General features: G+C 44.1%; 1 protein-coding gene across 1 annotated transcript in view; it reads left to right on the plus strand.

Moving 5' to 3' along the window:
* Window positions 1-18,231, plus strand: part of CFH (complement factor H) — a 1,233,551-nt gene that overhangs the window by 1,054,630 nt on the left and 160,690 nt on the right. Inside the window, exon 11 of the mRNA XM_063428115.1 lies at window positions 16,696-16,872. Within this exon, the coding sequence (XP_063284185.1) occupies window positions 16,696-16,872 (177 nt within the window). The remainder of the gene's footprint in view (window positions 1-16,695; window positions 16,873-18,231) is intronic.

Below are 18,231 nucleotides of genomic sequence, written 5' to 3' on the forward strand. Positions count from 1 at the left end.
TTTTATATTTTTATATAGGTATATATATTTGTGTTAGGTGCTTATGATAGTACAGTGTGAAATACCATAGATAAATGTAGGATAATAAAAAGAGCAAGTCGGTTGTGGTGTGCCGGAACCGACGATGAGGTAGGCCTGAGAAAGAAGAGGGCAAAATTGAAGTAAACTAATTTATTTACAGACAACCAATACATATACATTTTATCAACCAGACATGTTTTTGAAAGCATCCCTTAATTCTTGTACTGGGTTAGGTATGTACCGTGAGTAAGCGGATGACTTCCAGTGCCCCACTGTTTTGATAACATGAGTTGTAGTGGTGAGTACTGAACCTTGCAGCTGTAGTAATGGTTGTGAGGGTAGTAAGTTATGATGCTGTATGTAGGCATCAAGAACCCTGACTGGACACCATCTGTTGTGCGTGGGATAGTACGGAATGTTTATGGGTATGTGCGGGAATAGAGGAGGAAAGGAGTAGTTTGGGTCGTGGAGGTTGTAGTGAATTCTCTCGGTCTTAGAAATCCATAGAAAGCTATGTATATTGCTGTTTTGATGATGGAGTTTGTATTGGTGTCAAACGGTTTTAAGTCAAGCAGGTTAGATAATGCTTTAAAGATATGGTTATCTATGGGTAGCCTCTGGGCTGTATGTGTGGGTTCTGATTTCTGAATACCTCTGAGTATGGTCTTAATTTGGTGAGAGGCCATGAAACTGTTGTTATTTGGGTGTAAGATTAGCATGTGGTGTTGAATGCCAGTGAGATAGAGTTTGATGGTGTTATATGACATTTTAAGTTTAAGGTGGCAAAAGGAAGCAAACCCCAAAAAAGATGTCATAACAAATGGTTGCATGATGTTATGTTCCAGAAGGAATCTTTTTAATAATGTGAAAGCTCTGTTGTATGTTTTGTGTGTATTATTTGAAAGTGCCAATTGGGACAATGTCCTGCTATGCTGCATGATGGTTTCTAGTCCAGTATGAGTTGTTGAAATGTTAGAGTGATGGTGGCTGTGGGCGCCGCTGACGGGAGTGCTTGATTAAACGCCTGAAATTTAAAGCGAGACAAATTGTCAGCAGCTGTGTTACATACACCTGGAACATGGAAACAACATAGGAAAAAATTATGACAAGCTGCCAACCAAGTGAGTTTCCTCAGACATCTCATGATCGTAAGGGATTTGGAACGACCTTTGTTGATGATGTGACAGGTTGCCTCGTTATCTGAGTAGCAACGAACTGGCATGTTTGCCCATAAATGACCCCATGCTATGGCAGCCGCCACGATGGAATAGATCTCAAAAAGAGCTGAGGTAGTGGAAAAACCTTCCAAATCCTGAACTGCTGAAGGCCAGCTGCCCCAAAGCCATTTGTTCCCAAAAATTGCTGCAAAACCAGTGGTAGATGCCGCATCTGACCAAATGGTGGGAGATGAGTCAGTCAATTGAGGGAGGAACATACTTTTACCATTTCAAGTGGATAAAAATCTCTTCCACATATTTAGATCTGCCGTAGCTTGGGTATCTAAGGACAACCTGTGCGTGTCATGTAGGAAAAGTGGAAAAAGATGCAATAGTCATGATATAAAGGAGCAGCCTTGAGGTATGATGCGCATAGCAAAATTTAGTGATCCCAGCAGAGACTGTAGCTCTTTGCGGTTGCAAGTACCGAGCTGAAGGTAGCTGTTTATGTAAGTGAGAATATTCACTATCTTATCGTGTGGTAGGCTCGCTTGCATTGTGGCGGAGTCTAATTGGATACCCAGAAAAGTGATAACCGTGTCTGGCCCCTCTGTTTTCTTAGGGGAGATAGGTACACCTAGTTGCTCGAATAGCTTAGTGGTAGCTTTGAGACTAATAGGAGGGGAAGTTTTCTCCTCGACCAGTAGGAAATCGTCCAGGTAATGTAATACCATAGGGCATCTGGCTATGTTCAATAGTAACCAGCATAATGCTTCGGCAAATGTGTCAAAAATAGCTGGGCTACTTTTGGACCCAAAGGTTAACCGGGAGAAAAAAATAGTAGTTCCCGGACCACTTGATGCCATGCAGGTGCCACAGTGTGGGGTGGATTGGTAGTAATTTAAAGGCGTTAGTAATGTCGGTCTTACTAAGCCAGGCTCCAACCCCTGCTTGTAGGATAGCGGTAATGGCGTGATCTATGGTGGTGTATGGCAGGGAGAATTCCTCAGAGGGGATGAGGGAATTAAGACTGGGGTTGGCCAATGAGTGGGGTGCCGATAAGTCAATGATGAGTCTCTCTTTTTGGGAAGATTTCCCTGTGACAATACCAATGGGGTATGGGGGAGTTTTGAAAGGCCCCAATACGAAGCCTTCAGCCACTTCTTGAGCTATTTACCGCTGTGGGGTTGTGTTGGGCGGATTGTAGATTAGGGCATTCCAGAGTTCCGACTGGTAAGTGTAGGATACCTGTATGGAAGCCTTCTGTTAAACCAGAGATAAGAAAGTCTATTAGGTGTCTAGATGGGTGCTGAGACATAAATGCAGTGAATACTGGCATATTAATGGACGTTAGGTCAGGCTTGGAATACATTTTATTTGGACTCATAGTCTTTGCATGTGCCCTAAAACATTTTGAACAGACATGCAATAGTCTACATCCACTGTAATTACAAGACCCAACATTAAAATTATTACCTATCTGGGAGTTGCCCAGAAACTTGATTGGGTGTCCCAGTTTGTCTCGTGGCAACTTCTCTGGAACCCCAGAGGAACTAGCTCCTTGCGTGGAGGCATGTTCGTCCGCTGTGTTGGGACAAAAGTTTGTAGTAATGGCTGTGGAGGAGCAGTATGCACAAGCCGGTGTTCTTAGACCTGCAAAGTGTCTGCAAAAAATGACGGTATCAATCCTTCCCCAGTTGGATCGTGTTCCGTACTGGGAGAAAGCTCCAGACACTTTTGCAGAAAAAAGACCTATGGTAGTCATAGAAGGCTGAACCACCATATTTGTTGCCCAGGTCTACCAGCTTGTGAATATAGAGATCAAACTCCTCTCTTCTGTTGGGATAGACCACACAGATGACATCCCTGTAAATACCAAAAGCTAGTACAAATTCAGGGATAGTCAGTTTCCTGTTTAGGCGGGCATCCCTAGACCTGACAACAACAGATACATCATCATAAGCATACATTTTATTCTCAGCAATATCCTGGGAGTCAATCAACAGGGAAGCCAGGTTGACTTCTTTACCTTCCAGGATATCCCTTTTTATATGCTCAGGTATCATATGAGCCGGGCTAACTTCCTGGTCATCCAGGGTGATGGCTGGAGCAACTAATGGCAAGTCAGCTGGTGCTTGTGAAGCAGCAGCGGGTGGCCCTGCTAGAGTAAGGGCCGCGGTGACCGACTCAAGTTTCTCCAGCCTGGAGTTGACCTTGCTCATGGACGCCATGAGTGAGGATAACATGGCATGTATATCTCCTGGGTTGGACTGGCTAGGTCCTTCCCCGGCATCCATGTTATTTGTAGATGTGCGTAGCAGTTTGAAAAGTTCTGCTTTCCTTGCTGTAGCGGGGTAGGGGATTTGTCGTCTCCTCAATTCCGTGGTTATACGTGGGATCGTCCAGGATCTGATCGATGCTGGACTGGTTAGCTCTCCTCCTTGTGTGGGAGTGACAGCTCTAGCCGGGGTGCTAGGCAGGGAGAAATCCTCTACCCCTTCCTGAGACATACTATAAACAAAACAATTAATTAGTATAGGAAACCACCAAATTGTACTGGCAGGCTAGCTAGGCCGGATGGCGAAAACATTATACTTGTTTGTTGACAGATGAGGCCCTGCTAATTGCCAAGCGGCTTGAGAGGCTCTATCTATGCGTTGGCGCGAGGGGTTATTGAGGCCACTCGCCGTAGTGGCAGGAGTTTTAGGCCTCTCGGTGACTGTAAGACAGAAAACAGGGGAAGGGAGTGACAGGTGAGGCCCTCTCTATGCAACATGCGAGGCGGCTAGCTAACGTGTGGCCCGATGGGTGTTTGGCTCTGAAACGTTTGAGGCGGGGTGTCGGCCTCGCGGGACCACTAACTGATGGCGATTGCCAAGAAGGGTTAAATACCTATTGGGATGCCTGTGACCCTATTGCCAGCACTCTAACCTAGGGGGATGAAATTAAATGTATGGTAGAAATACCATATGAGCATGTGTACGTACCTGGTAGTATGACAAATTCACAGGAAAAACCCATGTGGAGCAAATATATATAAGCTTGACAGCCTGAAATGGGTAAAAGAAAGTAGTATGATGAGTCTGGATTGTTGGAAAGAAAACAGACTTATAGCCTGTAGCAGCAATGTTTTAAGGTTTGCTTGCGTATGATTGCAAATAAAATGTTGATATTATGCAATAGATATGTGCTACTCAGAAATGTTGGCATGGCTTTAATAAGATATCTGAGGGAGGCCGTGGCCTATGTACCAACAACATATGTGTTATATAATAATGGTGTGTAAGGGGAACATAAAATGTAAGTTATATATATATGTATATTACTGTGCAGGAAACTTATGATTGGTTGGATCAGTACGTGTGATTCAACCCGAGTATGCATGAAAAGGAATTAAATCCTTATGTGTCATGGTTAACAACAAAGAAATGAGGCCTGTAACGTAGGCTGATTTAATTGTAATGAAATGGATAAGTAAAAAAAAAACTCCAGTAAGCGTGGTAGTCCAATGGTCTATACAGAAATGTTAGCTGGTTTCATGCCCTTGATGTAATAAGTGATATCTTAAAAATAGCATTAAAATGGTCTGTCTATTTAACCAAGCAACTTTTTAACCAAATGTAAATACATGAAATGATGAAATGTAACTCACGAAAAAGATCTATGTGAATACATAGCAGAATAACCGAATATTAGTATGAAGGGAAACAGAAGTTAGCATGAATAGCTTAACCGTATGCATTTTTATGCGAACAGCAATCGTGCATAGAATATACTATGAATAAGTGCCGACCAGAAAACACAAACCAAAATGACAATCGTTTAAATGAAGCAAGGGAAAAACAGTTTGTACGAATTGATCGCTTCTCTAATAAGCATAGTTTAGCGGAACAATTCGTAAGAAATTAAGCCGCGAAAAAGGCTTTGAAATGCGACTGTGCAGAGAAAACCGTAAAGCGAGGACCCGTGCTGTACCGTGTGCCGTGGGAACCGATCCTGGCGTGACAGGTAGGTCTGACTTACGGTTTAGGAGTCCCTGGGACCCGATCTACGACGAAGACCCGGGTAAGAAGCTGGACGGACGGAAAAGGCCTGCAAGAGGATTCCTGGACACAGCTTGCTGCAGAAAAACTTGTGGGTAAGAAAACCAAGATGGCGTCTGAGAGAACCCGGAAGTGGATCCTCATTCAACTCTGACCTCTGACTCCCTAAGGGGAGTGCCTTAAGTAGGCTAGAGGTAGCAAACCAGACCCTCCCACAAATCCAGGCAAATTGCCTTAATACATATATATATACTTATATCATATATATATATCATATATATATATATATATATATATATATATATATATATATATATATATATATATACATATATATATATATATATGATATAAGTATATAATTGTTTTTTTTTACACTGATTTAACTTTTTTTTTATATTGGGACAGAATGTCATAGTTTATTATCAATTATCATTTTAAGATAAAGAGAAAAGTATGTGGTTCAAAAAATGTCTTTGAGTAAAATCCTTTGTATTTGTATCAGAGGCCTAGTGGATAAATTGCATTTGCACAAGACTATATATTTAAATAGGATGCATTTCAGCACAAAAAGAAGCGTATGAGTGGCAGGCACCGCACAATAAGTGGGTGGAATGTTAGCGTGCACAATTCGCCAAACGCGCCTGTTTGCAATCACTTCTACTTTGAACTATATAGTTCAAAGCAAATGATACAGGAAACCATGCGAGTTGTCTCATTGACAAATAGGAAGGTATGAAAAATATATATTATAAATAAAAGTGTATAAAATTTATTTTGAAGTCAAACTTTTCATAAAAAAATACTGCAGAGACCAGCGAGATGAAGTGCTTTAGGTGCATGGGCTGTTCCTTGAAAATAACATCTCAACACATAATAGCTTAATACACGTCAGTTTTCCAATTTTTCTTTTTGACGGTAAAATTGCACATCTGCTCAGAGGGTGACAGTGGTGCGGAATAACTCAACTGATATTCATATATAGCACCTTTTTTTTTTTTTTTTTTTTTAATTCTTTATTTTGGTGTGTGCATGAAATAACATTACGCCTTGGTGTGCCACAACAGCGACATCAAGGTACATCAATGAACATTTGCGTTACATGTTGTGGCAATCGATTGTCAGGCACTTTTTTTTTTTTTTTTTTTTTAGGTTGCAGATAACAAAATTTTAACGGTTTAGATTCTTAATTAGCAGTTATGTGCAACAAGAAGTACTAACAAGCTGGTTAGAAATTGATACTGGCATGGTATGCACGCTTAATGAAAACATCTAAATACAATCTAGAACACATGCCGTATGACTGCATAACATAGGCTGGTCACATTTAAGAGTAAAGTTCCGCTGGGCGAACAACATAAAGGCTGAAGGCCTGTAATTATGAAGCAGTAGGAACACAGGAATATGTTGATGTGGCACAAAGAGAATGGCAGGCATGCATCATAGAACTGTGGTATAATAACAAAACATAGGAAAACCACTGGTACTGCAGCTATAGCATATGGGAATGTCTAAGCCTGGTAGGTAGTGGTTAACAGGCTTAATAACAACATGGGTCTATCCCAACCCATGCTAGCTAGGATTGCGTCCTGAGCATGAGCAGAGATCAGACCCAGAGGTACAGAGGAGAGTAGTGAGAAACCTTAACTAAGGGGTTAGTCATAGTGCAGTACTGGGGTTGCTGTGTTGTAGCTGAGTCCTGCTTAACCCTTGCCAGTCCTGGGCGTGATAAAGTCTTGTGGTATAGCTAGTGTCCAAAGAGCCCGTGGCTCAGCCATGAAGAGGTGTAAGGGGCGATCAGTAAGCTCATTGGGGTGTAGTGCTGGGTACTGCAGCTGTAATCCGGGATTTCCGCTCACCCGTCCGGGATTTGGCCCCTTTCTCTGGTATCTCCATGCTTTCTGCCTCGTTTTGGTGTCGCTCTCAAGCGGGATAGCTGGGTCGTCCGGCTGGATTAGGGCCATCCCCGATGCAGCGGGTACTTGTGGGATTCTCCTGCTTGACTTCTGCAGTCCCCTCCGCTTTGCTGCTTTGCGTGTGCGAGGTGAGTGTCGGGTCCTCTTCCGCCATCTTGCGAATTTGTTTACCACTGGAGTTGCTGGCTTTTGCTGCGGGCTTGTAGTGGTTGTCGAGGTAAGTGGTTTATAGTCGTTTTTGAGGCCCCTTGATGCATTTTGCGCTCGAGCTTGAGCCAAAAGTCCGCAAAGATTCGGTCTAGGTTGGACCTTGGGTGATATTGTGCTTCGCGGCTGTTTAGGGCCTGCATGGTCGCCGCCATCTTGGGCTGGCCCTGAGGCCCTCCGGCTAGCCTTCCCGGGGTTTCTGCCATGTTGGACAGGGCTCTCAAGGGCGGACCGGGATCACCCCCGGGGGGGGGGGGGGAGTTGTGGGGTACCCGTTTGTAGCAGCCTGTCCCCGGGGAGCCCCAGGCTGGGAGGTCGGCCGCCTCTCCCATCCGGTGTCTGCCGGGTCGTTTGCCCTCATGGGTATTGCTGACTGTCTGGTGTCCGCTCATGGGCCGCATCACCGGTTCACCACAGGGATTGGTTTCTGGAAAGTCGCTTGGAGTCTTGCTTTTGTGGATTTTATGGGCGAGAAATGCCGTTTTAGCTGGGTCTGGTGAGGAGCTCCAGCTCGGCACGTCTTCCCTCCATTGCAGTCAGGCCCCGCCCCCGATTTTACTTTATTTTATTTTATTTCCAGCCAACAGGGAGACTGTCATTACAGTTAGTCCCCCTGCTGGCAATGCCTGAGCCAGCTAACCCAGCCATGTGATTGTGAGGTCCTCGCAAGGACCTCACTCTCACATGGCCGGGGGGCCTCCAGGAGGAAGGACGTGCCGCGGGGGGCTCCCTGGGAGTCACCCCAACCGCGATCGCTGCGTGGAATCGCCGGCGACCGGGTAAGTTAAAAAAAAACGGAGGCCGTACTATTACGCCCGGCGGCGTTTAGAGCCGCTTAAAATAGGGCGTAATAGTACGCCCTCCGGTCTTAAAGGGTTAAAACACACCTCTTCAAACATCAACACTGTACATTACACTATAGCGCCAGTAAATGCCGCAGCACTGTACATGTATACAACCTAGACATTTTGACTTGGGGTGCCTTGGAAAAATATTGAAATATTAAGGGCGCCTTGAACCTAAAAAGTCTGGAAACCACCACATAAACACATACACACACAATCTGACAGACATAGACACATACATACATGTCACATGTTTTATATTTGCAGTCACCATCTTGTTAACAAACTTTCTGTGTGCAGGTGGGTGGTTTGCTTGATGTCCTGTTGCTAGATGAGGTTAATTGGAGTGTTAGGTCTAGAGCTGCTTTCTTCTTGCTCTTTTTTTTCCCTTTCCTCGCTCTATGCTGCCTCCTCTCCCTTCACTCCATGCTGCCCCTGTCTGCTCATTCCCTCTCGCCCCTGTTTGCACCACTACCGCCTACTACCTCCCGCAAGGCACACTCTGACACTTGGAGGAAGTGATTGTCTGTTACTTCCTCCCAGCTCTGCTGACGTGTAAGGAGCCCGGTCGCGGTCTTAGAGGACTGCTGCAGCTGACCTAGAACCTGATCTGCATTGATACCCATCAGGTGGCTGCAAGTACATGGGCCACCCAATGTATCCCTCTAGTGTTTGGGCAGTAGTTCCGCCACTGTATGACATAGGCAGCCTTTTAAAGGAATGGAAGTGACACACCACCTCCCACATGATCTTGTACTGTGAACATTTTCCCCAAAATAAACCCACCAGAGTTCCTATGAAAGACACCATATTTGGTGTGTGCATGCCTATAGAGCATGTCTAACAATATGGCAGAGAGAGGCTAGGACACTACTTGAACACCTATTCACAGGTGACATCCATGATGGGAACACCACTGCATTATGTCTGGAACCTAACAGACTCTAACTATAGCGAGCTGTGATGTGTTTAGACTCTGCTACTGGTATCGGGGACTGTGAGGAATGACATAATGGCAGAATGAAGTAATCAGGGGCATAGTTAGTCCTGACAGTTCTCTACTTCCTTAGAAGAATGATCCCATTGACAGCCCAGTCTTCCCTACCTCCAGCCTTAGGGGGATGTGGTATGTGTATAGGTGATGCAGTGTGTGTGTGTATAGTGGATGCAGTACATGTGTGTGTACAGTGAATGCAGTCTGTGTCAACTGGTGGGCTAGGATAGAGGCTGTGTAATGATGATAACATTGCATTGGATGTCACCCGAGTTGGTGTTGCTGGTTCCTTCTCCCGCCTCTGTTATCTGTTGATGTGCGGAGCAGCTTAAAAAGTTATTTTCTTTCGGTAGCTGGGTAGGGGATTTGTCGCCTCCTTACCTCAGTAGTAATGCATGGGATCGTCCAGGATCTGATCGATGTAGTACTAGCAACATCACCTCTAGGTGAAGGTGTGCCTGATCTAGCCGGAGTGCTGAAATATTGGACCACTCTCAAGAAGGGAGCTGCAATAGCACCACACCCTTCCCCTCTCTACCCAATAACAGGAAATCTGCAATTCCCGCCGGGGTTACAACAGACTGCATTTCAAGGCTTCACAAATGATTCTGGGAACCAAAACACGCTAACACACACACACAGAAAATGAGCAGTACCTGACCTTAAAGTGGCCGGGCTAAGCACACAAAGAATAGTCAGGAGACAAGCCGAGTAAGGGGAACCAGAAGACAGAATATCGAGAGACAAGCCGAGGTCAAAGGGTAGGAGAAAGTCACAAGGTCGGATAAACAAGCCAGAGAGTACGTAATCAGAGAGAACCACAAGTAGAACAGCAATACTAGAAAGCAAAGACCACAACAGGGAAGAGAGAGACAGGAAAGGTAAGTATTTAAACCCCTAGATTAATTCTGATTGGATAATTTCCAATCAGAATTAACAATCACACGTGGGAGATATATATACCTCCCACTGTGATTGAGGCACTGTGCCTTTAACGCCGGGTCAGGTGGCTGACCCCGGCGTTTATAAAACTGGGCGGACTCCCAGCGTGCAGCGTCATGCATGCTGCCGCTGGGGGACAGAGAGGAAGACGCGGGCAGCATCTGAGGCTGGGAGGATGCCGCCCGCCGAGCGTACGCCGGGAAATCAGGAGCATTACACAGTCCAAAAGGCATAACCAGGTATTCGTAATGCCCACTATGCGTATTGAACGCTGTCTTCCACTCGTCATTCTCCTTTATACGGACAAGGTTATAAGCCCCCCTGAGGTCCAATTTAGAAAAGTACTTAGAACCTTTAACACGATCGAACAACTCAGTAATGAGGGGGATAGGGTAGGCGTTTTTAACCGTTATATTATTCAGTCCCCTGTAGTCTATACATGGCCTTAGGTCACCCTCCTTTTAGGCAACGAAAAAGAAACCAGCCCCAGCAGGAGAGGAGGACCTTCTGATAAAACCTTTACTCAAGGCATCCTGTATGTACTCCTCCATGACCTGGTTCTCTTTTTCGGAAAGAGGATATACCTTACCCCTAGGTGGCATAGAACCCGGTACGAGGTCTATGGCACAATCATATTCACGGTGCGGGGGCAGTTTATCTGCCTCCCTTTTTTCAAAAACCCTTGCTAGGTCTGCATACACAGGAGGGACAGAAACAGAAAGTGGTCTGGCTGTGGGCACATTAAGCAAGCCAACAGGACAAATGCGGATCATACAATCTCTTTGACAAGACTTTCCCCAGGAAAGAATCTCCAAAGAACCCCAATCAAGCATGGGGTTGTGTTTAACCAACCAGGGGAAGCCCAAAACGATAGAGGCTGTAGGAGAGTCGATTATTTGAAAGGTTAACCTTTCCCTGTGCAAGGCACCCACGGTCATAACAATTTCTTGGGTTTCCTGGGTTACCAGGGTTTTTTTAAGTGGTCTACCATCTATGGCCTCAACGGCCAAGGGTGTGGCCTTTTGGATCAGAGTCAAGGCTGCGATTTTAGCAAATTTCTCTTCCATAGGGTTGTCTGCAGCACCTGAAACGATCAAGGCTTTGGTTGTTATAGTGGTTTGATTGACCAAAAGAGTAACCGTAATAAACGGTCTAGGGATGGATACATGAGGGGTAAAGGTCATAACACCCAAGGCCGACTCCTCTCTAGGCCTTAGGTGCTGAAGTTTCCCTGCAGATTAGGGCAGGTTCTTCGGAGATGCCCCCTCTTCCCACAATAAAGGCATAACCCCTCCCTTCTGCGATATGTCCTTTCAGCTTCAGTTAACCCTATAGCACCCAATTGCATGGGTTCGGGAGATGGTTGTCTAGGAGGAGGTAAGGCTAGTAATGCGGTACTGGGTAAAGCAGGTAGCACCGATATATTCATCTGTCTTTGACTACGCCTCTCTCTAATACGGTTGTTGATAAGAATGACATAATCTATTACATCATCCAGAAGCACAGGCAATTCTCTGGATGCTATCTCGTCTAATATGTAAGCGGCCAAACCCTCCTGAAAGGCTGTTACGAGGGCATCGTTATTCCAAACCACATCAGCTGCTAGAGTGTGGAATTCAATAGTATAATCCGCTACTGACCTATTACCCTGTCAGACCCTAAGCAGAGCTTTGCCAGCAGAAGCAACCCTACCGGGTTGATCAAATGTGCGTTTGAAAGCGGTCAAAAAGTCTGCAAAGGACATTGGGGAAGCATTTTCCCACATGGGATTAGCCCATGCTAAAGCTCTCCCGGACAGGTGGTTAATCAAAAAAGCAATTTTGGTTCTATCAGTGGGGTAGGAACGTGGGTTCATCACCAAATAAATATCAATTTGGTTGAGGAAACCACGACATAATGCTGGATCACCGCTATAGCGCTGTGGTGGCGTCATGTGAACTACGTGAGCCGGGACGGGTACTGGATCAGGAATGGGTTCTGGCACAGCAGCAACAGCTTCCTGAACAGTAGGTTGCAAGTGGGCAGTACGAGCCAGTATGGTTTGTAAAGCCTGGGCAAACTGATCTATACGGTGGAATAAACCATCCATTCTAGCCTCCTGATTCACTAACAGCTGTGGAATGTCAGCAGGTTCCATGGTGACCCTGTTGTAATGTCACGATTCTGGGAACCAAAACACGCTAACACACACACACAGAAAAGGTGCAGTACCGGACTTTAGAGCAGCCGGGCTAAGCACACAAAGCATAGTCAGGAGACAAGCCGAGTAAGGGGAACCAGAAGACAGAATATCGAGAGACAAGCCAAGGTCAAAGGGTAGGAGAAAGTCACAAGGTCGGATAAACAAGCCAGAGAGTACGTAATCAGAGAGAACCACAAGTAGAACAGCAATACTAGAAAGCAAAGACCACAACAGGGCAGAGAGAGACAGGAAAGGTAAGTATTTAAACCCCTGGATTAATTCTGATTGGATAATTTCCAGATATCTATACCTCCCACTGTGATTGAGGCACTGTGCCTTTAACGCCGGGTCAGGTGGCTGACCCCGGCGTTTATAAAACTGGGCGGTCTCCCAGCGTGCAGCGTCATGCATGCTGCCGCTGGGGGACGGAGAGGAAGACGCGGGCAGCATCTGAGGCTGGGAGGATGCCGCCCGCCGAGCGTACGCCGGGAAGGGGACCGCGGACGGCTGGAGGGTGAGTGCCGCGAGCAGACTGCAGCCTCCCCTCGCAGCCGCCCGCGGGATTCTGACAGTCTGATAGACATCCTAAATGATAAAGGAATCATCCCTTATCCAGACATGGTACCCACGCCCAAAAGATCTGCAAAGCTGAGATACAAATATACACAGCTCACGCACTTCATTCACCCACAGCCACACCTCCTTTAGGGATCCAGACACCTAACCACATTCGAAACAATGACCACTACTCAGTCGATACAAAGAAGACACCTTTCTACGTTCTACAAACTCTTGCAAACAGAACCAAAAGACCACCTCCCAGACTTTACAAAATCATGGGAATACGACTTAAATATCACATTAACTCCTGATGACTGGGGGAGGATATTTACTAACATATTTAAATCATCTAGGACTACCACCACCCACGAGAGCAACTACAAACGTATAGCCCGCTGGCATTTCACTCCGACCCGTATACATAAGCTCTTCCTAATTCCCCTTCAGTGCCTGCTGGAGCTGCAAATCCACAGAAGGCAATACGGGACACATCTGGTGGTCTTGCAGTATCATACAGGAATACTGGGGGGAAATAACCACCTTAATAGCAGTAATCACGGGATATAAAGTCCCACAGACACCGCAAACGTTAATACTCATGCTCTATCCGACCCCCCTGAGTAACCTTGCTGAACCATCTACTCCCAGCTGCAAATAACCTTATTCCGACTAAATGGAAACAGGTAAAACCCCCGACTATCAGAGAATAGATTTCCAAAGTAGACTCAGAATCAGAACAATGGAGGAACTCTGTTATACTTATACACGCACATATGGGGAATTCACCAATACATGGTCTCCATGGGATCAATACCTAAGAGATTCCCAAGATATTGGGTAATTATATACCCCCCTAAACACTTCAATAATCATAACATTACAACCGACCAACTCACCTGTCACAAGAGGCCTACGAATACAGCAAACGTAAGATATTAATGACTTCTATATAAACAATTCAACAGTTTTTTCTCACCATGTATGTTTACACCTTGCTACTGGAAACTGAATTGTCTTTACAAATAAGTCAATGGAAATGTGCAACATGTCATTGAGCATTTCTAATGTCTGTACTTTGAAAATGGTTTCAAAAAAAAACGTAAAAAAAAAAAGAAAAAAAAAAAGAATAGGCATACTGTACAGAGAAATTATGTTGAACTGAATGCTATGAGTAGCTATGTGATTGATGAAAAAATTCCCAAATGTATTGACCTGGTATGTCTAGGAAATGAGCATAGTGGCAACATGGATCACACATAGATGACAATTTATGGAAAAATAACATCATGAAAAAGTAGCCCGTCGGCTAAAATGATTTTGTGGTTTTTTTTTTATTTATTTTTTAAGTCTCAGGACATAGGTCAACAACAACAACAAAACAGGTATATTATATTCCTGTGAAATAACTGTATCTATAATAACCTGCACACAGCCAGTATTAAACAAAATGCAGTGATCTCTAAGCTCCTAAGTCAAAAATGTAGTAGAACACACTGATGAACCTGCAAATTAATTGATTTTAAGAAAAATCTACAAGCTGTAAATCTCCACCAATAGTACATCTTGCCAACAGCACAGATACCTGAAATATGCTAGAAATCCCAAAAATTAGTTTTAAAAAAAATAGCATATTAGCTGTAATATGGGGGTTGACCTGTAGAGGTCAGTATTGGGGTTATTTTGAAACAGCCGTACGTGCGACTACGTGTACGAATTGAAACTGTGTAGACAGATTACTGTGGTAAGGAGTTCTTGTTCGGGAGTTTGTATGAATGACAAATGAAGGAAACGAATGGGATGACAATGTAACGAAGGTAGCTAACGAATAGACACTAAATTGTCAGCAGCATGTGAAACATATGAATGGAAACCGTAAAGTGAGGACCCGACCCGTGAGGACGCCGTGGGACTGTACCTGGCGGGTGGATCAACTTACAGTTTGGTGAGTATTAGGACTCAATCTGCGTCGCTGGAAAGCTGTTTGACCGGAAAACCTTGCGGCTTGAATCCTGAAAACACAGCTAAAGTAAAAGACCTCGTGGAGCACAGGTACTGTCAAAATAATGGCGGATATCATTTAAACGCTGACCTCGAACGGTATGGAGCCAGATAAGGGGTGTTCCATAAATAGGTAAGTAAAGTTATAAGACCCTCCCACAATTACAGGCCAAACGGCCTTAATATATATATATATATATATATATATATATATTTATTTGTGTTAGGTGCTTATGATAGTACAGAGTGAAATACCATAATTAAATGTAGGATAGTAAAAAGGGCAAGTCGGTTGTGGTGTGCCGGAACCGACGATGAGGTAGGCCTGAGAAAGAAGAGGGCCTATCCAGGAAGAAGAAAATAGAAAGGAAATAAATGTTAAAATGTGGTGTGGTGGGAGGGTCATTCAACGCTGAACTCGAACGGTAAGGAGCAAGGTAAGGGGTGTGCCTTAAGTAGGCTAGGAGTGGATACCAGCACCTCCCACAAATCCAGGCCAAATTGCCTTAATATATATAAAATATGCTGGGCCTGTAGTTGTGGGAGGGGCTTGAATCCCCTTTAAAAGGGGTGCCAATCCTCTCCCACTTTACCGTTGTTGGTCTGGTGAGTCACCCCTCCCACCACTCCCTCTATTCACATCACCCTCTAAGGTGGGCCCTCCTTATTACAGGCCTACTGCATTGTCGGTTCCGGCACACCGCAACTGACTGGTGTTATTTAACTATGTTTATGAATTATGTTATCTTACCATCACAGCAATATTGCCCCGACCACAAATATATTAATATTCCGAAGGGTCCTTGCACTTACCAGCTTTCAAATTGTAGTGATAATATATAATATATAATGTAATATAATATAATATATATTGGAGGACCGCCTGGTACCCCGACTGGGTACCTTCACCAAACCCACTCCCTAGCTATCGCCGGGACACCATCAGCGTAGTGTTTATGTCTCAGGCACCTTCCCTCCAAAAAGCGCTTTCCTGGCTGGTTGCAAAGTCGTTAAAAAACAAGTTGTCTGGGAACTGCACAGTCACCTCATACCGAAAACAGTTCCATAACATTCGCTGCTAAGTCCCACTGAGGTGACCGGGAACCCATGAAATCCTCATACCGATTTTAGCTCCATGACAATCGTAACTAAATACCGCTGAGGATAATTTGTGGGTTTCTTCATGCGAACAGCTGCCAGGGAGCTAGTGTTTCCATTCAAATTAAAAGAAAGTGCAGAACCAGTGGCACCCAGGGAAAGCTGCTAATGGTGGATTGGCAGGATTAACTTTAGCAGCATGTAAATATTTTTTTGAATATCTTTAATACAAATTCTGTTTTGGTCAGAGTAACCATTCCTATCCTGGTTCACCTCCCAAAAAAATAAAGGAAAAAAAAATTAAACCTCACCTCTATTCTCCCTCAACCTAATCCTTGATGGAGGGGGCGAATGTTGGGGACGGTGGGCAGCATGGGCTGCAAGAGCATCATGGAGGGAAGACTGTCTGTCACCAGCATGGTGTATGTGCTAATGACAGATGCTAAGTATAAACAGAACTGACATGTTCTAGTCTGGCTAATGATGCCCCGATGATGCACAGTGGTAAACAATGTATGTGCACTGCAGTGGTCATGGTGCTTTGATTAACCCAATACAAAAAATGCATCATTTCTTTTTTTTTTTTCTTTTTTTTATCTGATCTATTGGTAAATAATCCCACTTACTTTCCCCAAGTGCCTAAAGTTTTGCTGTGTCTTAAATTACTTATATTTATTTTAGAGATTGAGAAATGTATTATTTACCTAATTATTATCAATTGATTTTTCTAGAATTCTGTGATGTTACTCAGTTACATGTTGGAAAGTACGAACCAGATAAAAAAATCTTTGTGGTTGGAGAAACTCTGCTATTTGAATGCAACAACGGATTTGTTATTGCAAGTGGAAAAACCTCAACAAGTATTCAATGTCTTCAAACAGGATGGTCAACCGTCCCACGATGCATCGGTATGTCTGTTTTGTATAATCATTATGTAAAAATGTATGTGAAAAGGATTGCTGTTTGTAGCTTTAAGAGCTTGGCATATGTAAGAACAAGAAATATGAGATTGCTAAGGGAAAATCTGTGCAATACTCAATTCTTTGAAAATTGACAAATAAATAAATAATACAGACATACAGGTTAATATACAGGTTAATAATTTCAAACAGATACTTGATGAAGTAAAGATACTTAAAAAATGCCGTTTGCTAGATAGCACAAATAAAATAGTAAAAATCAGTCTAAATCATAGTTCAGGTAAGTCAAAAATAAGTGAAATAAAAAAACAGAACAAAAAAAAAAAATCATTCTATTGGGTCACAACACGGCAATGTGCTCCAGGGCTAGAGGAGTGTATATAGCAAATTGCACCAGAATAACTTCTTGTATCATTCCTGTGCACCGATAATGTACATGCTAGTTGTTGCCAGAACTTTTAAAACAGCATAGGTTTAAAAACTCTAGTGTCACAATTAATGCCAAAATGGTGCGTATTAGAAGGCAAGTTGAGATCCGCATAGATCCTGATGCAGGGGCGTACCTGGAGCATTTGGCACCTCCCCCCCCCCCAACTTTGAAATGTAAAAAACAACTGCAATTTTTTTTAATGTATTTGGCACTGAACACAGACACACACACAGACACAAACACACACACATGTATAAGTGTGTGTTTGCATAGTGGATGCAGTGTGTTTGCGTAGTGGATGCAGTGTGTTTGCGTAGTGGATGCAGTGTGTGTATAGTGAATGCAGCTTGTGTGTATAAGGTATTCTGTGTGTATGTATAGTGTATGCAGCTTGTATGTATAGTGTATGCAGTGTGTGTAAAGTGTATAAAGTGTGTATGCAGTGTGTATGCAATGTATGTATAGTGTATGTAGTGTGTGTATAGTGTATGCAGTGTGTGTATAGTGTGTGCAGTGTGTGTGCAGTGTGTATAGTGTATGAAGTGTGTGTATAGTGTGTGCAATGTGTATGCAGTGTATGTATAGTGCAGGGGTAGGCAACCTACAGTACTAGTGCCATGCACGGCACTCAAGGTGTCTTTGCACGGCACTCAAGGCTGCTAGAGCCAAACAGGCTCTGGCCTATGAGGAGTCCCAGTAAAACTTCAGATATCTGCCACGAAGAGGTGGTGAAGGACAATCCTCAATGTATGCATTGCAGCACATAGAGGAAGTGATCTCAGATCACTTCCTCCCAGCATTTGTGAATGGGAATCCACATTGTAGTAGAGCAGTCTGCAGCTGCTGTTGCAGCTCCTGTCCTTGACCTGTGCCTGGTCCCTACTGGAACCCAGGGAAGCCACCCACACTGCTAGATA

Source organism: Pelobates fuscus, chromosome 7 (genome assembly GCF_036172605.1).
Source record: "Pelobates fuscus isolate aPelFus1 chromosome 7, aPelFus1.pri, whole genome shotgun sequence".
Lineage (NCBI taxonomy): Eukaryota > Metazoa > Chordata > Amphibia > Anura > Pelobatidae > Pelobates > Pelobates fuscus.